The sequence below is a fragment of the Erpetoichthys calabaricus genome, chromosome 10 (genome assembly GCF_900747795.2).
Source record: "Erpetoichthys calabaricus chromosome 10, fErpCal1.3, whole genome shotgun sequence".
Taxonomy (NCBI): domain Eukaryota; kingdom Metazoa; phylum Chordata; class Cladistia; order Polypteriformes; family Polypteridae; genus Erpetoichthys; species Erpetoichthys calabaricus.
The window spans coordinates 128,217,500-128,239,762 of record NC_041403.2 but is presented as its reverse complement, the minus strand read 5'-3'; the positions used below and the strand labels follow the sequence as shown (position 1 = coordinate 128,239,762).

The following is a 22,263-nucleotide window of genomic DNA, read 5'->3' as shown; positions in this document are numbered from 1 at the left end:
AGAAAAATTTAGGTGCTCCTCAATCACCAACCCAAGGTTGTGTGCTGACCTGGCAGGTGTTAGCAACAATGAGCCAAGCTGTACAGAGATGGACAGTTGAATAGACTGACTGTCTGGGATCACAAGAAGCTTGTTTTTTGCCAGGTTGAACTGTATGCGGTGGTCCTTCATCCAGGTTGAGATATCAGTAAGACATGCAGAGACTCTAGCTGATATACTCTAGTTCAGTAGGGAACAACAGGTACAACTTTGTATCACTGGCATAGCACTGATACGAAAACCCATGGGATTGGATAATGGAGCTCAGTGAGGTGCTGTACAGAAAGAAACATAGAGGACCCAATACTGATCCTTGAGGCATCCCTGTGCATGTGTGATATGCCTTTGACAGCTCTCCTCACCAGGACACACTGTATGATCTGCCCAAGATGTAGGACTCAAACCATCTGAGAGCCGTCCCAGTGATGCCAAAGTCAGAGAGGGTGACAAGAAAAATGTTGTGGTTGACCATATCAGAGGCAGAGGAGAGGTCTAGAAGGATCAGGACCAATTACATGTTGGTAGTTCTAGCAAGTCATAGCTGGTCAACTCCAATCAGTAGAGCTGTCTCATGTTGAGTGTTTGCTTTTGAAACCAGATTGGTTGGTATCGAGAAGTCCATTCTATACAAGGAAGGAAGAAATCTGGTTAGAAACAGTGTGTTCAAGTGTTTTAGAAAGAAAGGAATGGAAAAAGACAGTCCTTTAACTGTTAACTTGGATCGAATGTTGGTGTTTTGAGGAGTGGGGTTATCAGAACATGTATGAAAATGGTAGGATTTGAGTTACAGATCCAACCATGTGGATGTCTGTTTTTGAGCGCTTGCAACTGAGTCTGCCTAGGGGCACAATTTACCCTTAAGTTTGTCCTGCGATCATGTAATCAGTCACTGTGCTTTCCTTTAAAAGAAAGTAAACACACATGCACATACTGAGATGACAAGATTTGCCAGACCAAATTTAGCAGGGGGGCCTGGCATTTTCACTGAATATCTGTAGTATGTGGAAAATAAACCTTCACAAAATTCACACAAGAACATGGGACTCCATATAAACTGTAAGCAAGTTGGTGATGGCAAGGGAAATGATTTGCTAACATCTCCTGTTCATTTTGTCTTTCTATATTGAGCATTTCTGTTTAGACATAATAAAAACTGTTGCTTTTATTTATATCTCAAATAAATTCACCAAATATTCCTGAAATTAAATTTACTGAATTCTAGCCATAAACTATAAAAATACAAAGAATATGATTATACATTTTCAAAGGCAGTACAGTACTTGTTTTAATAGCATGTTTTTTTTTTTTGTTTTTTTTTTTTTTTTACAAATAACATTCATTACATATACTGTACATTAATGATGAGCTATGTAATAACCTACATGGTTATCATAACTTTCTAGTTTGTCTAAACCATTATTTCAGGACCTTAGTCAATCCATGATGTAGTATAATGGGATCATCTATATATAACCATGAGACTATGAATTTTTCAAGTATTGTTTATGAATAATGAGCAATATAGGCGGAGTGGTGGCTCTGAGGCTAGGGATCTGCACTGGCAATCGGAAGGTTGCCGGTTCGAATCACGTACATGCCAAAAGGGACTCTGCTCTGTTGGGCCCTTAAGCAAGGCCCTTAACCTGCAACTGCTGAGCGCTTTGAGTAGTAAGAAAAGCACTATATAAATGCAAAGAATTATTATTATTATTGTTATGAATGGCAGATGGCATTTAGTTAAGATGCTCTCATCACAAATAGTTTTCCAAGAGTTTATTCACCATCTTCATTGTCTCCATCACAAAAAGGTTTGTTCAGTCAATGTTTTTATTTACTCAGTCCACTATTTCCTCTCTATTGTTCTCTCTTTCCTCCTTCTGATTTTTATGCACTTATATATTTATTACAATGTTCAATTTCTGTGTTTTTTATTATGACTTCCATAGTTTGCTTATGGACATTTCAAAGTTGTTTGTGTTTTTTCTTTCCCTTTTTGGTGGTGGTGAAGAGATAAGGAAGTGATTGTAAAATTGAAATGCTTTTCTCAATAGCTGATGTATCTGTTGCTTTCCTCTGCATATGGCATGTCATTGACACAATAGATTCTGGTGCTTTGTGCTAACTTTCAATTCCTGTTAAATGTATTTTAGATCTTCCATATTGCAAACATTGTACCTAAGCTTGTTTTGAAAAATAGTACCATCACATTTTTTATTGGTACAGGTATAGGATAGAACAATCTTCATAAATCACTGCCTCGTGTACATCTTTGGAAACTAATTCAGAAACATTGAGTAGTGCAACTTTTTTTGAAGAATTAGTTTTTTATGATGACGACAGATTTTGTAATTGGAAAAAAAAAATCAAAAACATTGCTGATTGATTACTTCTTCTTGTATTTTTAATTTCAGCTTGAAAGAGATGCATATGTCCAAGCCTTGGCTCGTTTCACTCTACTTACAGCCCGCTCAAGTATTACAGAGATGAAACAAAAGAATATTGACACAATCAAAACTCTAATAACTGTGGCACACACTGACGGAAACTATTTGGGAAACTCTTGGCATGAGGTAGAGGAAGAATATCACAACCAGTAAGAAAAGAAAACTTTGTAAGAAAGGTTTTGTGCTCTTTTATTTATATCAAATTTTTAATTCAGATTTTAAAGTGTATCAGTCAACTGGAATTGGCTCAACTTATTGGAACTGGAGTTAAAACCCGCTATGCATCTGGTGCCATAAGAGAAGAGGAAGGCAGTATCCGTGTTTTCCCACCCAGTGGAGAGGAGTTCATACCTTTGAATTTGGGTATACACTTTTATGTATCTATATATATATATATATTAAAAAAAACTGAATTTCTGTCTGTTATAGCATCATGCAAAAACAATTGCACTTTTTCTACAAAACTTTGTAGTTATTTCTTTTATAGTCTAACTTTGAATATAGACTAATAACATTTTAGATTTTTATATGTAAATACCAAAAAAAAACTGACACAGCCTCACTAAAAGTTGAAATTTTTGATGGACCTTTGTGCCTTTTAAGCTCAGTATTTTCAGAACACAACATGATATTAACATGATTTTATTTTTAAAAAAATTTGAAATAAGCGTGTGACAAAACTACACCAATATTAGGTGTTTATATTCACCACAATAATTATTGAGAGTTTTTAAATTTATGTTTATTGAAAAAGAACAAGGGTGTTTTCCTACATTTGCTGCTCATTAACTCTCTATTGGTTGATTGTATCAAAATCTGTTCCATCTTTTCTGAGTGCTCATTTCAGGATGAACTAAAAACGGTACTATTCCATTTTTGTCTATGGCAAATAATGAGCAAACAAATCATCCATTTGTGACAAGATCTGTTCTTGAGCTGGAGTTACAAAGTCTTGAGAGGTAGTGGGAGTGAAAGGGGGGTGAACACTTCTTGGGGATCTACAAGGATCGCTGCTCTGGGAGGATGCGGGTGTGTGTGCCACTCGATCCTTATTTGTCACACCGTGATCAAGTTGGATGTTACGACTATTGTGCATTCCACATGCTCTGTGACAAATCAGTAGTGTTACAGAATTAGTAAGATGGTATTAGTACTATTATAGAAATTGTTTGTTGCAGGAAATTACTTAAATTTCTTTAAATTTTACACTAAATTTCACAGTAAAATTTTGCAAGGGCTTAAATAAGCTCAGAAGCATTAGATGCTAAATAATACTGTAAGAATCTGTATTTTTGTCACCATGAAGAGGTCATGAGTGTCAGATCTGCTTTTTATTTATTTTATGCATGTAACTGTACAGTAGGTGAAGCCAGGTAGAACACCTAGTATGTACTTAATTGTATATTGTCAGTGTTTAACCTCAGCTAAAGAGAGTCAAGCATGTTGCTTAAAACTTAACACAGTAAGTTAAATTACTTTCAATGCAATGGTTAGAAAGAATGTATTTTGAAAGTAGGAGCTTCTGCTTCTTTTAAATACTGGGTTTATATATATTTTCAACATTGTTAAAAACTGAACTTCTTTTTGACAAAAAACACATTTAATATGTTTGTGTAGTACATTCCCCTCCAAATGTATTGGAACAGCAATGTTTTTGCTGAACACTTAAGACATTTATGAGTGAGATCAAAAGATAAATATGAGAAGTGAGATCAGAGTTTCAGCTTTTATTCCCTGTTATTTACGGTACATCTGCATATGTTAAACAGCACAGGACCCTAACACTAACCCTAATTTCAAGTGAGCAAACATGTTGGAAGAGAATGTTTTCAACTAAATTAAAGTGAAAAATACTTAATATTTGGTGGCATATCCCTTGCTCATAATAACTACATCAAGCTTATGACCTATAGGCTCCACCATATTTCTTATTTTTTTCTTTTTTTTTCTTTCTTATCGTTTATTGAATGTATTAAAAGTATGTAACGTTCCATACAATCAAGTCAAACTTAACAAAACTAAATTCAGTTCAACCCCCTCATCCATGAGAAAGAGAGGAAGGTAAACAGCCAGAGTAAATCTTTGAGATTAGTAAACAGGGAAATAAGTCATTCTCCTCAATATAAATGTTTATTCTAAAATGTTATTGATTAGATCCTGCCAGATTTTAAAAAATTTTGAACAGATCCTCTAAGTGAGATTTTGATTTTTTTCAATTTCAAATAGTAACATCAGTTATCCACTGACTTAAAAGAGGTGGACTGGGATTCTTCCACATAAGCAAGCTAAGTCTATGTGCTAATAGTGAAGTAAAGGCAATTACAGTTTTTTTGTCCTTCTCCACTTTAAGCCCATCTGTGAGTACACCAAACACAGCTATTAAAGGATTAGGAGTTATTGTGACATCAAGGCTGTCTTATAGGCATTTAAAATTTTTTGTCCAGAATGATGTTCTGATGTAAGGCTGGAGCTTAATTGCAACGTTCACAAATTGGATCTTGCCCTGGAAACATTTTAGACTATTTTAAACAAGATAGATGTGCATGATAAAAGATTTGGTTTCTTGTTTTTCAATGGCTATGCCTTACAAGGCTTTTACCACAGCATCTTGTAGTTGTTGTCTGTTTTGTGGGGTTTTTTCCTTCAGTCTTTTCTGATGCCTGTTGCTCAGTATACCAGTGGTTTCCTTCTTTTTCATGACATTTCGCATTATGGTACTGGCTGTGTCCAATGTTTTTGAAATACCTGTGATGAATTTTCTCATCTTCAGAATGGCATGCTTTTCTCCCATAGACAGCTCTCTGATCTTCATGATGGCATACCCTTCTTAACTACAAATGCAGTCTTCACAGGTAAAAGCCAAACTTTAAACTGTGAGAAGATATCCAGTGTAACTTATTGATATTTTTTATTTTATTGGTATTATTTGAAAAAAACAACATTCCTTACAATCATATCAAACTTAACAAATCATAATTCAACCTCAAGAGAGAGAGAAAAGAAAATCTATGAAAAATGTCATTTTAGCTGATATAAATGATTATTATTATTTGATTAATTAGATCTTCCCATATTTAAAAAAAAGTTTTGAACCGATCCTCTACATGAGAGTTAAATTTTTCCCAATTTAAAATAATACAGAACATCAGTTACCCACTGACTTATAGTTGAACAAGATAAGTCTATGTGGCAATAGTGTGGTATAAGCATTTACAATTTTTTTGTCCTTGTCCACTTTAAGCCTTTCTGGGAGTACACCAAACACAGCTGTTAATGGGTTAGGAGCGATTGTGACACCAAGACTGTTTATTACGCATTCAAACATTTCTGTCCAGAATGATGATAATTTGGTGCATGTTCAAAACATGTGGCCCAGTGAAGCTGAAGCTAAATTGCAATGTTCACATGTTGAGTCTTGCTCTGTGTCCATTTTGGACAATTTTAAACAAGGTAAATGTGCTTGATTAAAGATTTTAAGTTGGGTGATTGAATGCTTTTTGCATATGGACCTGGAATGCATTCTGTTCATATTAAGTGAAAGATCCTTTGAAAGGAAAGGACTTTACATTTTTTTTTATATATTGTTGAGATGTTGGCTGCGTCTTCAAGACTGATCAGTATTGCCTCTGGAATAGAAAGGGGTGGGAGATGAGGAAAATTGAGTAGGCTCTTTTTCGCAAAGTTTCTGATTTGAAGTAGTGGAAAAATTGTGTTGATGGGAAGTTAAATTTGAAGTGTAATTGCTCATAAAATGCAAAGAGATTATCTATATACAGATCCATAAGTGTTTTAATCCCAGACATGTTCCAAATTAAATACTGTGTAGGTTTGAGAGGGCAGAAAAAGGTGATTATCGTGTAAAGTTGGACCAGATAAGTGCTTTTCTGCCTTAAAGTGCTTCTTGCATTGGTTCCATATTCAGAGTGATTGATAGCCAATTGGATTATCTGTATATTGATGATAATTTGTATTTACCTGGGCATAAAGCAGGGCAAATGAAGAAGTACAGCAAGATTGTATTTCTATTGCATACCACTCTTATGTATGTTCGTCAGTTGGTGTTGATTTCCATGTTCTTATGTCTTATATATTAGCGGCCTAGTAACAAAATTGAAAGTGAGGTTGTGCCATGCCCCCTTCTTCTTTAGGTCATTGTAGAGTCACCCTATGCATATGTGGATGATTCAGGTTCCAAATAAATTAGGCTGTAATTGAGTCTCATTTCTTAAAGAACGATTTGTTAATGTGTATAGTGATCCTCTGAAATATAGAAAAGAAGCTTGGGAAAGATGTTCATCTTTACAGTATTGATTCTCCCTGCTAATGTGAGATGGAGGGTAGACCATCTTTTCACATCTTGTTTAAACCGATCTGCTAAAATAAATGTAAAGGGGTCCAGTCTAGTATTGTGTGCTAGAGAGTTCACTGAAAAAGCCCATTTTTATTGAAATTAATTTTGAGTCCATATATCTTCTGAAATTCTGCTAGTGCTGGTATGGAAGTTTGTGGGTCTATTATATACAGTAACATATCATCTGGATAGAGTGATATTTTCTTCACCTGTCCTTTTCACTTTAAAAAGTGAATAGCCAGTGGGTCAATGGCAGTTGCAAAGAGCAATCTTTATATATAATCTTCATTTGGATCTTGATCTTTGTTTGTCCGCGAATTCATTGCCTTGTGTGGTGTTCCTGCTGTGTTCAGTAGAGGGCAGTAGTGATGGATGAGGAGAGGAAGTGAGGGGGAGGATCATTGGATGAGGTTGGAGTGTGGTGATTAAAGAGGATTGAACTAAAGGAGACTACGTGCTGTTTGTACTGGCTGAATACACAACACCTTGGTTGTTACTTTTGTTTACAGACACTGTCGATAGCACTCTTTGTGTTTTAGATCTGGCGTTGACACCGTGCTTTGTGTTTAAATCTGGCGTCGAGACTGTGGTTTTTTGTGTTTCTGTCGACTGTCGTTGGCAGTACTTCGTCCAAATCGAATGTTCACCCACTTCTTAGAGTCGGCAGTCAGAGTATATAAGTCGGGCACACTTCTGTGATTTTCCATCAGTCGGCGTTTGGAGTTCAAGAAAGAAGCATTGGTTCTTCCTGACTCTTTGGATTGCCACAAAGCAACCTGCGAGATTGGAGAAAGGTTGAGAAGAGATCGTGAGAGGAAATGACAGCGTCATGAAAACGAGACGGACTGTGAACGGAGAGAAGCAGAAATGCTCCTCCACCACCACATAATTACTATTCGGACAGTGATTCCAAGTAGGCCGTTCCTATCGAATCAATGTCCAAGGGTTTTGTTTTGTAATTTTGTTTCCCTTATAAAAAAATCATAATGCTGTGCGACGAAGGGCCCAGTTCACGACTGGCAGCCGCGTTTAAACAGGGAGCCCTTCACAGACAACTTTAACACGCGCAATGTAGTTGGGCACACATGGCTAGTGGACTAATATAGAGTAGATTGAACTGTGCACATATATTGGAGCCAAACTGGGATTTATGCAGTGTGGTGAGTTGCTAGTCTCATTCAACCATGTCAAATGCTTTTTCTGAGTCCAAAGATAATAAGGTCTCAGGTGTGTTAGATTTTATGAACGAGTATATTACATTAAACAAACATTGAAGATTAAGTGTCTAAGTGTCTGTCTTTAACAAATCCGGTTTGGTCTTGTGATATTACAAAGGGAAGCACTTTCTCAGTCCTTCTAGATAGAACTTTGGTGAGTATCTTAACATTATTATTCAGGAGTGAAATTGGTGTGTATGATGCACATTGTAATAAGTCCTTATTTTTCCGTGGAAAGACGGTAGAAGTCTGAGGTAGAATTTTGTTGTCTCTAGCTTCTGTAAATGTTGCTAATAGTAGTGGAGCTAACTTATGTGAAGTGTGTTTTGTAAAATTCCACTGGGTACCCATCAAGGACTGCTGCTTTTTCACATTGGAGTGAGTTTATGGCATCCATTAGTTCTGAGAGTGTCAGAGGTTTGTCCAGTTCCTCTGCAATAAGTGTATATCTAGCTGTGGTATTTGTACTGCATCAAATAACTCATTAGATTGTATCTACTTAATGAGTAAACAATCAGGCTTATATGTCGCTTGTCATGATCCTATACTTTTGTTCACTTGAAAAAATGGGTGGCTTGATAGAAAAAGTGCTGTGTTCTGTGTTGTTTAACATATCTAGATTTAATTACCATGGAATAAAAGGTTATCTTACTTCTTATATGTATCTTTTGATCTTACACACAAATGTCTTCGGTGCACAACAAAAACAAATTAATTGACCTTGCTGTTCCAGTACTTTGGAGGGAACTATATGTCATAATGTTAATAAAACTCCAAAATTTTAAAATAAAGTATTACAAATGTAGCAATGCATTCAGATATTTCTTAGAACACTTTTTGATTTGTTTTAACAGTTTTCTTACATCTCACAAAAAATATTTTACCATATGAAGCATTTGGAATGTTGTTATTAGGAATATTCATGTAAAAACACATTTTTACTATTTCTTTTAGAGCTTTTTAAATTTATTTTTTAAGTACAAGAAAGTTTTTAAATACATTCCATTTCATTTAATATATACAATCATGAATAGTTATTTCTTTTAATGGACTTTTTTTAATGAATCTTTAACAGGAATATTAGTTGGTGGCACAGACAGAAGAATGGCAAGCATTCTGGAGTCCGTTGGAGAGACAAGCTCACAGAGCGTTGTAGTTGCAGTGGATCGGTAAGACATCAGATATGATTTTATGTGTTTATTTTTAATGGCCTGGGTATGATTGCCTAGAGATTAATATTTTTGTTTGACATTATTTCATTAAATTGATTTGATTCTATTTTTTCTATAAAGTGTAAGATTTTGATGATTAAGTGTTTATTGATGCTATTGATATTTATTGCATCAATATTTCAAGTTTCCTTCTTTAATTAATATATCTTACTTTTCAGAATATTTACTGGATCAACAAGATTAGATGGCAATGCAATAGGTATGTACTTACTAATTGCTTTGTACTATAATGTAGTACTGGAGCCAAATAGCGCTGAGGCTTGAAATCTGTGCAGAATATGTCTCCACTCTGTTGTGCTGTATGCAAACAATCACAAATACAGTATACTTTCCACTGATCACAAGGACAAAAGGAAGGCTGATGCCTCTTATACTGTTTAAAAACATTTAAAAATACTTGTCTTCATTGATAAATGAGAATAAAAAGCACAGAAACTGAAAATAAGTGAATGTTAATTGTATTATTATATAAAAAAGTAATTGAATAGAACATCAGTAAAATTTTGACAAGATCAGGCCATTCAGCCCAACAAAGGTTGTGAGTTCTTTCCACTTAAATCCTCCAAAATCGTATCAAGTAGAGTTTTAAATGTCTGTTGTCTACCACATTACTTGGTAACTTAATTCCATCTGTCTGTAGTTCTCTGTGTGAAGAGAAAACATCTAACCTTTATGCCCTTCTAACCCTAGTCACCCCTCTGTAAACTTTTTTTTAGCACTGCTATATCTGTTTTATAGCCCGGAGAAGAAAACTGCACATAGTACTCTAGGTGAGCCTTCAATAATGCATTATTAAAACTTAAAGATAACTGTCTGTGACTTGTGCTTTAGTCTACACATTATCCTATACAGTCTAACATTCTTTAGATGTAGTCATGGCTTCTGAACAATGCCTGTAATTTGATAGTGGTGACTTATAAATCCTTCCCATAAGGTGTACTTTCAAGTTTCAGACCTATCATTGTGTGTTCATCTTTACCATTTCTGCTTCCTGTATGTAATACTTTATATTTACTTCCATTAAATTTAACACTCTACAAACATTTGCCCAAGTCTATATGCTATCTGAATACCTCTGTAATGTTTCAGCACCTTCTTGATTTTCTGTCAGTCACACCTAGCATTTAGTATCATCTGCAAACAGCTTGATGTTTATATAACTGTCCAGATTATTTAGTGTATTTATATTAAAAATAGCATATACCCCTGAAGGATCCCAACTGTTGACATTAACAAATTCTGATAGTAATAAAAATATATTTTATTTATATAGCACCTTTTGCATGCTCAAGGTGCTTAAAACAAAATGATAGAAATAGTTTCTGCATAGAACAATAAACAAATAAATACAGCATATACAAAAGAGCTAAATAGAGTAAAAGAAAGAATAAACCAGAGTATACTAAATTCAGTACTGAAAGAAATGCCTGAATAAATCACATAATTTACGGTGTAACTCCACACAAATTATCCTGAACTTCTGGACAGAGAGGTAATCTGAAAGAAGGGGCAGAGTGTTAGGTTAAGGTAAAAGCCTTCCTGAACAGATAAGTTTTAAGTTGTTTTTTAAAAGAATGAATGGAGTCAGCTGATCTAATTCATTTCGGGAGGTCATTCCAAAATCTGGGAGCTATACAGCTGAAGGCTCTGTCACCCACAGAATGCAGGTTAGTGTGGGGCACAACAAGATTGCCAGAATCTGAGGACCTTAGTGGACAAACAGGAGCATAGTGATTAGGGATGCACTGATACCACTTTTTTGGAAAACGAGTACGAGTACTTGCATTTCAGTACTCGCCGATACCGAGTACTTAATAAAAACATGATTTAAATTTACAGGTAACAGCTTTAGTCATATAATTTAACAAAAAAAACAAGAAACTCTCGTCTATCCACTGGGAGGTTAGGCTAATTAGCGACACGGGGCTAACACTGCTTGTCCAAATATCCGTGGTGAAACTAAACGCAGAGGAAGCTTGCAGTAGGCTGTGGATATGTTTTTTCACAGAGTCGTGTAGTTTAGGCAGCTCCGTGTCAGTCATGTAGCGGCGGCTTGGGACATCATATCTGGGCTCCAGAACATGGAGGAGACGCAGGAATCCCACATTTTCTACCTCCAAGAGTGGCTGGTCACTCAATGCAATGTACTCAATAATTGCCTGTGTTATTTTCACAGCACGTGGATTGTCTCTGGACATTTTCTCTCGTCTTGCAAGAGTTTGCTGCAGCGTGGGTTGTGTTGGTTTAGAAGCGTGGGTAAACTCTTTGTACTCGTTGTCGTGTTGGGATTTTAGGTGCTTGATTAAATTACTTGTGTTATATGCGCTACCTTTTGAGCCTCCTCTGGACAATTTCGCTGAGCACAATTTGCAGTCCGCCTTTGTTTTGTCGTCTTCATTCACTTTGAAATAGTTCCACACGGCTGACATGTCTCGCCTCGCCTTCTCCCCGCTCTGAGCTGCAGCCGGGGCCTGGGGGCAGGCACTCTGCGCCTGTGATTAACCCCTTACACGCCGCTCAAACATAGACATTTCTCAGACCGTGGTATCGGTCCCCGGTATCGGGGGACTTTTAACGAGTACGAGTACTTTAGAAAATGTGGTATCGAGGCCGATACCAGATACCCGTTTCGGTATCGGTGCATCCCTAATAGTGATGGTGAAGATCACTGATGTAGTCCGGTGCAAAGCCATTTAAAGCTTTGTAGGTTATTAATAGATTTTTATACTCGATCCTGTAAAACAAAGCAGGATGAGTGTGATGTGCTCAATGTTACTGGTTTGTGTAAGGACTCTTGCAGCAGAGTTTTCAGTTAACTGGAGATGTGATATAAGATTTGAAGGGGCACCTGCTAGTAGGGAATATTCAGTGCAGGATGTGATAAAAGCAATGACAAGTTTCTCAGCATTAGAAAAGGAAAGAGCAAACGTGAGATATGTTATGGAGGTGGAAGTAAGAAAGTTTCTTTATTGTGGTTAATGTGGGTGGAGTAAGAATGGAAGGAATCAAAAATGACACCAGAATTCCTTGCATTAGAAGAAGGTCTAATGAGATCACCATTAAGAGTGACAGAAAAGGAGGTAATTTTCTTAAGTTGTGATTTAGTTCCAGTTTGCGGTAATTCAGTTTTGTTGCAATTTAATTGTAAAGAGTTCTGATGCATCCATGTTTTAATTTCACTGAGGCAAGTTGTGAGCTGAGAAAGTTCTGATGTTTCATTTTTAACATTGAAATAGAGTTGAGCATCATCTGCATTAAAAATGATAACCCAGTCTAAAGCTACAAATAATATGGCCAAGTGGAAGCATATGGATGCAGAAGAGCAGAGGGCTGAGGACAGATCCCTGAGGAACTGGTGTGACTGGCGCTGAGCTGGTCCTGCTGTTACCAAGAATAACTATCAGTCAGATAGGACTTAAACCACTGGAGGGCAGTGCCAGAGATGCCCATTATGTTCTCTAGTCTGGACAGTAGAATGTGATGTCTAACAGTGTCAAAAGTAGCTCTGTGGTCTAACAGAATTAATATGCTGCTGTTTTCAGAGTCTGCTGCCATAAGCAAATCATTAGATACTTGAAGCATGGCAGTTTCACAGCTGTGTTGTGCTCTGAAACCAGACTGGAAGGGTTACGTCAAATTATTATAAGTTAAGTTATTGGTCAGTTGGGAGGCTACAACATGCTCAAGAACATTTGACAGAAAAGGTAAGTGAGAGGCCGAAAGTTGTTAAGATTGTCTACAGAAACAATTTTAAAAGTGGCTGGCACAAAGCCACTGTCAAGGGATGTAACTCTTATTTTTTTAACAGGTGGGATTATGACATGTAGTCAGGATTTAAGAAGTGTGTTGGGAATCGGGTCCAATACACAGGTAGTCAGCCTCATCTTACATAGCAAGTCATTAACAAATACAAATGTGACTGATAAAAATTTAGTAAAGGAGCTGGATGAAGACCACTTTCTATTATTCTGCTATAATGTGTGTTCTTGCCTGCAATTAGTGCATCCCTATAAGCAAACTGTTTAATATGAAGAAGTTTTCCATGAAAATATTTCAGCATAGTATTGTACAGTACTTATCTGATACTAGCAGAGATACGGAGCAGCACAGCAGAGAATGTGAGACAGGTAGAGTGGTGTGGCACAGGTGACCATTGATGGCAAAGCAGCAAAAAATCAAGAAAAAGCATAGTAGGAGATATTGCAAGAAGCAAATGAAAGATAGCTTGCAGAATCCAGAGGTTCCAGCATATACCCACATACATATAGCACTGAGTATTACAGGCGTGATTGCCCCAAACCCACAAATCAGGTGACTGCAAACATTAGATCACTTCTCAGTCATTCCCATTCGGAGCATGTACAGAAGGAATTGACATAGCAATCCAGCATATCCATTATAATCAAGGAGACAGAATATCCCCACCTCTTAGATCTCTAAAATGCAGAGAAAAAGTGTTCATAGATTAGGCATCGGGGGGAGCCTCAGGCAGGAGCAGGTAATGAAATGAAAGTCTCGTCCAGTGAACCACAGAAAGATTCAGTTGTCTCCGAGGATGCAAATCCAGTCAAGGCAAAGTCCAAAAAAATAAATCTAGAATCAATGCTATTTGAGTCAATTACATCCATGAACTATACTTACAATAAAAGAAAATGAAAGAAGTGCAAAATGTGCAAGGTTAATGAGTTGTTAGCAGAAAGGAGCAGCAGCAACATTCATGCATCAGCGTCCCTTCACCTGTTGTCCCCTTTAATAGGAATCAGAGGGTTATGGTGCAAGTAACAGTATGATTTAGCCAATTCTGAACTCACCTACGCCCTACACCCTCAACTGTCTCTTTTTTCAGTTTGTTACCCAACATTCTTATGTGGGTTCTTACTAAATGCTTTCCAAGAATAAATAAAAAATATTACCATATACACCACTCTGATCATATCTTTTTGTGTCTTTCTCATAGAATTCCAGCATGTTAGTAAAACACATCCTCCCCTGCCTGAACCAATGCTGACTATTCAGTGAAACTCCTGTTCTTGCTATGTGCTGCTGCTTGATCTTTTCCTCAATAATTCTGTTAATTTACTTATGATGCACATTAAGCTTTCTGGTCTATACTTACCTTGTACAATTTAAATTTTATTTTTTATTTTCCAGTACTTAGGAATTTCCTCTGTGCACAATGACTTTCAAAAAATTTGCATCAGGGATTTATATATACACTCAGTAACCACCTTAAGCACTCAAGGGTCAATGTTATCTGGTCCTTGTGATTTGTTATATTTCATCTTATTTAATCTAAGCAGTACTTCCTACTCTACAATTTCCAAATAAGTTAGTACCTTCTTAGTAGTCCCTTTTAGCGCAGATAGGTTGTCCACTTCTTTACATGTGAAACTTCAGAAAAATTAAAAGACTATTTGGAGAAACTGACATTTCACTGTCTGTTTTATTTCCCTTTATATTCCTGATACATTCCACCTCCTCCTGGATTGTTCTTTTACTACTAAAATACTGAAAGAATCTCTTTGGGTCATCTTTTGCCCTATCTGCAGTATTCCTTTTTAACTGCCTTTTAACTTACCCAATATTGGTTGTTAATTATTGCCCTCATGCTCTCATACTTCCTATGATTAGGATTGAAGTTATTAGTCTTATACACCTTATGTAATGGGATAGAATTCAGTATTCTAAAGAAAATGACATTTCTGTGTGTTGCTTAGTGTAATGGGCTATAAACTAGTGTTTTAAAGAAAAGGCAGAATTTCTGGAAAATTCTGCTACAGGTTATTGTTGATGGCTATCTACAGGACATAAGTATTTACCTGTCTTGTTAAAGAGTCACCTGCTTTGAATAGTCAGACTTCTTTGATTTAATATCTCATCTACACACAATGTGGGGAAACAGAACTGTCTGCTTCCTTTGAAAATTAAATTAAGTTCTGGGGACATTGGTTTCTAATCAAGTTTTTTTTGACAGCTGGCCACAATACTATTGTTGAACCAAAGTAAATGTGTTTACACTATTTGTTATGCAGAGGAAATTGGCTACGGATAAGCGGAAGAGAATGGATGGATGATGGATGGAGGAAATTGGCTTGCACCATTGTTTCACTGATTGCCATGTTGATCTATGCAGAAACTGAAGCATTTATATATTTCTGGGTAAAGGAGAATAAAAAAAGAACAGAGAAGTTTAGTCTGAGACTCAGGACTGCTGCCTGTTTCTTTTATGCTTTTCACCATATCGCTGTGGCTACACCCTGTAGCAACAATGGCTTGTACCTGGCCGGTAACACTTATATAGCTGTGTTTGCCGTTGCTCCTTCTCTTTCATGTCCTTTTTTGCCCATTGAGGAGTTTTTCTTTAATTTCTTATTAATTCTTAATCATGGGATGAACCTGTCCTGAATTATGTATAAAATATTTTAAAATATGGTCCATAGTTTCTCAACTCATTCTACACTTAAAAGTTTATCATAGTGCATTGCTTTGGAATTTTGCCTTAATATAGCCACTTTATAGCACCCCACGTGTACAATATAGGAATTTTCATGACTAATAATCAATAAAGCGGCTACCCAGGAGCACACCATAATAATGTGGGATTTGAAAAAGAAATTTTTAACTAGGTTAATTATACGTTTTGCCGTCAGCAATAACAGTAATTAAGCCAATAAATAGTCAAGGCCTACCCTTTCTCTATTGTATGATGCTGGTCTCCAGAATTGGCTAAATTATACTGTTACTTGCACCATAACCCTCTGATTCCTATTAAAGGGGACAACAGGTGAAGGGACACTGATGCATGAATGTTGATTTAGATTTATATCAAGGTAACTGAAGCACACACATTTTGAGAAACAGAATGATACAATTTATTGATAAACACAAGCAATATAGAAATATGGTAAATGCATATACTGTATACATATTGACATATTAAGACTGGATGCAGGCAGACTAGACAAAAAACATACTGTAGCATATAGGCTGGCTGGTTACTGGTATTTAGAGTTCTACTTTATCTTGGCAAAGATACATAGTTTATGATACCAAGTCTTTATGAATGATGTCCAATATTGTTTGTGCTTTGTTGTTGCTCTGGGTTCAATTGGAAGATTCTTCATGCATTTGAGTTCACTCTTCTTCTTTGTTGCATAATCCTTGTCAATGCTGTGCTGCTTCTTTCTCAATTTGCCTTCTGCTGTCTTTTGCCACTTCATAGGGGAAGTCATTACTTATTTTGGCTCAAAGAGTTTTGCTGCTGAAGTTCCCTTCTTGAAGTAATGGCTGCTCTTAAGCAGACAGGGATCAGTGCTTAGCTTAGCATGCTGGATTTCAGCCCTCAGGCTCACAAAGAGAAGAGAGCTTCACCCTTTTCAGCTCCTCGTGGAGATGGTGGCTTATGACTTTTAGGTTCAGATATGGGGATTCAGATGTTTTCAGTCATTTTGGAGAGTTCCCCCTCACTGAGAGAATTCCAGAGAGGATCCCCCTGAGAGAATCCCCTGGGAGTTCATTATTTATCTAGCGAAAAACCCAGGGAGCTTTTTCACGATAGAGCAAAGAGTTTTAAAAATAGCGTCTTTTAATAATTGCGTTCTTCTGTCCATCTTAGTTGTTATCTCTTGAATTATAGGTCTTTGTCCTTGCTTGAGTTCATTTCACACCTGCTGGCTCAGTGCAACTCTGATTTACACTTTTGTTATTATTATTATTATTTTGTTTTGTCCAGGCAGATCCTGGTACAAGCTGGAGTTTAGTCACTTAGTTTGGAATGCAAGTAAGGGTTTTCTGCAGCTGGATGCAGCTACATCCCTGTTAACTCTGTTTACTTAACAGGCCTGGTGCGCCACAAAAGCCTAGCAGAATGGGCAATGACCTCTTTGTCCTACAACAGTCATGTCTGCATGTGAACAGCTGCTTTAAGCAAAGAGACTGCTCAGCAAAAGCAGACCAAAAGTTTAAGCTACATTTGTGCTGGTGCCTGCTCAGTGAACTGTTTTTATTATTGGGGGCTTCCCCCTCAGCTGCTAATCCTTGTGGGAATATAGCAGTCACCTACACCATGGGCCTTAAATATAAAGGGTGTGTACGCACAAAAATGTTGCATACACCCATTTCCACGCTCGCTTCGAGATGTATAAAAACTAAACTTGGCGTAAAGCCACACACATTTTCACGGCTGGGTCCCCCCTTGCGTATGCACTTTTCTGCTTAGTTTTGCAAACTGGCATATGCAGGTTTTATCATATGTACTGAAATTAATTTCATATCGTTTACAAATTTAATTCAATAATAATAATAATAATTCTGTAACAATATAATGGTGCATGGAATGGCCTAACTATTCCAGCTACCATGGCTGCTTTAGCGTTGATAGAAAACAGCGTAAATGGAAGAATTAGAAGAGAGCGTGTATTTACAGATGATGATGACTGGCTTCTAAGTCTGTTTTGATTTCAAAGAGCTTTCCTCTTGGGACTGTGTGGTGAACTGGCGCCAGCTTTACATGGGCAGACTTTGTGGAATTGTGCTCTACCTGTTTCTTCACAAGTTCTGCCCACTCTCATGTTTTAAGCCACAGGAGCTTTTAACATGAACTTGCTGAAGATAGGGTATTTCACAAATTTCACTGAGTCACGCCATGCCAACTGTATAGGATGGTATTGTCCTCTTATCATCCAGATAGATAAGACTTCCTTACCCTGTGGTTGAACTGGAAAATATAAAAGCGCAATTCACAACAACATCTGGTTTTCCAAATGTAATTGGAGCAGTCAACTGCATGCACATTGCTATTGCAACAGTGATGGCATTACATCATGTATAGCTGAAGAACCTATTAAAATGGCAGCTCTGCACAGTCGCAGATGCTTTTACCAACTTGTGTTAAAAAAGGCAAGCAGTCCTTTTAAGGATGGCAAGTCACCTCAAAGTAAAGAGCAGAGAATCAATCCGTTGTGGTACTCGGTGCCGTTGCTACACTATAAAGGCACCTTTAGAGAATGAATTAGCTTTTGTAAATCAAAAGCATTTCCACTCTATTAATGTGCTGCTCTATAGTGCACAGAAATTGTGTCGCAGTGTGCAAGCATGTACCTGAAGAGATGCTCTATGATGAACCTGACCCTGACCCTCCAAATAATCAGCCAAGTCAGACAGTGTTACAACTTTGTTTGAATGTAATTAGAAGAATGAAAAACAGATAATCAGTTTTAGCATTTATTTTTTAACCAATTCATTTAATATTCCTTAGTTTATTGGCTGAATCTCTTACAGCATCCACTATTGCATTTTGTGACTCCAGAACAGCGTCTATCAGCACACAGCCAGATGGCCTTCTAGTGGTTTCAGAGGCAGAGGTGTGTGTGCAGCCAGCACCCTAAGACATGCTTGGCACAGCAGCACCATCACCATAACCACCTGAGCATGGGGTCAGCTTTTGTAATATTGTCTGAAACAGAATAAACAGACAGTGGGACACAACTCACCTCTTTACGTCGACTGTAATATCTGAGCACTTTTTTTTTCTTTTGGGGACTGAGATTTTCTGAACTTTTGAGTGTCTCAGCCACACTTTTGTTGCTTATACCACTGCGTAAGCCAACAAATGATACATTTTTCCTTGCCTCCACTTCGCATTTTCTGAAATTCTTCTTTTTTCATGTGCCTCTTCCATTGTTTTTTAACCAAACACTGAATAGAAGGTGATATTTATATTGATTTGCATATTAATATATGCGAAATCCTTGGAAGAGTCCTATCAACTTTTGGGCTGTAGGCACGTGCAACGTGTGTTAAATTTCATGTTTGTTGGGATTTGTAAAGGGGAAGTACGTGGAACTTGGCATATGCACAGATTTATGCATCTGGATTTTTTTGTGTACAGTAATCCCTCCTCCATCGCGGGGGTTGCGTTCCAGAGCCACCTGCGAAATAAGAAAATCTGCTAAGTAGAAACCATATGTTTGTATGGTTATTTTTATATTGTCATGCTTCGGTCACAGATTTGCGCAGAAACACAGGAGGTTGTAGAGAGACAGGAACGTTATTCAAACACTGCAAATAAACATTTGTCTCTTTTTCAAAAGTTTAAACTGTGCTCCATGACAAGACAGAGATGACAGTTCCGTCTCACAATTAAAGAATGCAAACATATCTTCCTCTTCAAAGGAGTCAGGAGCAGAGACTGTCATAAAGGCAGAGGAAAATCAATAGGGCTTTTTGGCTTTTAAGTATGCGAAGCACCGCGGCACAAAGCTGTTGAAGGCGGCAGCTCACACCCCCTCCGTCAAGAGCACAGAAAGAGAGAGAGAGACAGAGAAAAACAAGCAAGCAAAAATCAATACGTGCCCTTCGAGCTTTTAAGTATGCAAAGCACCGTGCAGCATGTCATTTCAGGAAGCAGCTGCACAAAAGATAGCAAAGTGAAGATAATCTTTCAGCATTTTTAGACTAGCATCCGTATCGTCTAGGTGTGCGAACAGTCCCCCTGCTCAATCCCCCTACGTCAGGATCAGAGAAAGTCAGCGCAAGAGAAAGAGAAATGTAAGCTGGGTAGCTTCTCAGCCATCTGCCAATAGCGTCCCTTGTATGAAATCAACTGGGCAAATCAACTGAGGAAGCATGTACCAGAAATTAAAAGACCCATTGTCCGCAGAAACCCGCGAAGCAGCGAAAAATCCGCGATATATATTTAAATATGCTTACATATAAAATCCGAAATGGAGTGAAGCCGCGAAAGGTGAAGTGCGATATAGCGAGGGATTACTGTATACGCATATTTACACTTTTGTCCGTATGCTATGTTTTAATGTGAATTCTACGCACAGCATTATACATGAGGCCCCAGGTGTTTTTATCACTATAGATTGAAGATATTCTAATGGAGATTCCTATGTTCATGATTTTGGTTCGCATATGCTATAGTTACTGTTAACTATATTTTTTATATGAGTGTTATGTATCTACTTTATAGCACCCCATGTGTACAGCCTTACCTGCACATGCACAGTTACCTCAAGCAAAGGAACAAGCAGACAAAATGATTGTCTTCAGACCTGAGCTTCACCAGTGCCAATCGCCAAAGCCGGTACTCACTTACTACTTTGTTTTCTTTTGAATATGTCTCTTCTCAGTGATTAAGTGATTGCCTTTATCAGGTTGTTTAACAATTTGGATCCTAATTACCCCAGGTCTAATAAATTACAAAAATTATTTATAACAATTTTTACTTTATCGTATACATAATATAGAGAAAGTATAGGAATCATGAAAAATTCGACCTTGAGATTTTGATGAATCTTGATGTTTTACACCTTCCTGAGTCGAAAACACAGTTTTTGAAATTATGTCTATCTGTGTGTAAATATGATAACTCAAAAATGCTTTGACCTAGGCCAATGGGATTTTGTACAGTCTCTTTATATCAAAAATAAGGAATCCTATCAACTTTTGAGCCACTTCAAGCGACTGGAAGTGGTACTTTACCTGAACACATTTCAGATTTTTTCAAGTAAACTATGGCTATAAATAAAGATATATAATTCAAATTTTTTGTGGATATTACAAATGACGAAGAATAAGTAGACATGAAATTTGAGAAAAACCACACAACCGGAAGTAGTACTTTAACAGTTACTTTCGTGAATTTTCAAGTAAACTATGGTTATAATTACAGACAGATGATTCAAATTTTGTATAGATATTTATAATTATAAAAAATAAACAGATATGAAATATGAGAAAAATTGCTCAATCGCAAGTAGTATTTTATTTAAATAACCATCTGAATTTTTTGTATCATGGAACTATAAATCTGTACACGATATTAAAAACTATATTAAATATAATTCATTTTCTTTCAATAATTATTTTTAATTTAATTTCAATGTATACATCATTAGTTTAACAATAACGTGTAAACATTGAACTTGCCATGTAAATATAAAGATGTGATGGAAACAATAAGCTGCTACATCCCCATCGTGTTCCTGGTAATATATTTAATTTAATGATATTTTTTTAATGTCTGCCATCATTATCATAATTAAATGCAGCTAAATGCAGTTTTACGTATAACAATTTATTACAACAAATATTATATAACACACTTTTTCTGTGTTTTTATGTGACTATAATTCTTTTTACTTTGCACTTAATCTAGGTAATGCATATATAATCATGAAAAAATTTCACCACTTTTTTTCAACCTCCCTAAGTGCGAAAATATCATTTTAATATTAAGTTTGATTATAAATTGAGATAAATGATTGTGTATTAATATTATCAATTAGCTATGATAAGAAACAAAGAAATATATTTGTGAAATATTGCGTAACTGGAAGTGGTTCTGATGACCTTTTCCTCTTGAATCCATCTATATCAGTCTTAAAACATACTCACAAGAGTATATTTAAAATGCGATTTAGAATCCAGAGTTCAGAAGTTTAGGGAGACAATGTTTAAACAAAGACAGAAGGTCTAAGTTTTCTAATTACTGGCTGTTTACTCAGGTACACTTATTGCTGGCAAATTAATCAATGTTAGTTTCATGTTATTCCTTCTAAGCTACAGATTCAGTTTTGAATTGTAAATGGCATACTTAATTCTTGTGAGTTTAAACATTAAAATCTTCATATGGTCATTTTTATTTTTTTGACAGTTTTAGTCTTTGCATCTCTAAATCTAGATCGGCTACCCCCAGCATTTGTGAATATAAAAAGAGATGCTGTCAAATAAAGTTGTGGCAGCAAATATGTTATTGGTGTTATGGTTGTGCTTTAAATCTTTGAAGACTTTATTTCAGTATTCAATTAGTTCAGATTTGTTTCAGATAGCAAATGTTTGAGTGAACTACAACATAACAATAAGCTCCCCTTGGGTATACCATGAACTTATTTAATTTGGCAAAAACATTTTTTTCCTGAAAAAAATCAATTTGTTAAAGGTTGACAACAGCTGCATGTATACACCAACCA

At 36.5% G+C, this 22,263-nt stretch overlaps 1 protein-coding gene across 1 annotated transcript in view; it reads left to right on the top strand.

Annotated features, from left to right (window-relative positions):
• Nucleotides 1-22,263, top strand: part of LOC114658435 (brefeldin A-inhibited guanine nucleotide-exchange protein 2-like) — a 923,594-nt gene that overhangs the window by 650,329 nt on the left and 251,002 nt on the right. Inside the window, exons 20-23 of the mRNA XM_051932465.1 lie at nucleotides 2,451-2,609; nucleotides 2,699-2,846; nucleotides 9,127-9,220; nucleotides 9,442-9,482. Of these exons, the coding sequence (XP_051788425.1) occupies nucleotides 2,451-2,609; nucleotides 2,699-2,846; nucleotides 9,127-9,220; nucleotides 9,442-9,482 (442 nt within the window). The remainder of the gene's footprint in view (nucleotides 1-2,450; nucleotides 2,610-2,698; nucleotides 2,847-9,126; nucleotides 9,221-9,441; nucleotides 9,483-22,263) is intronic.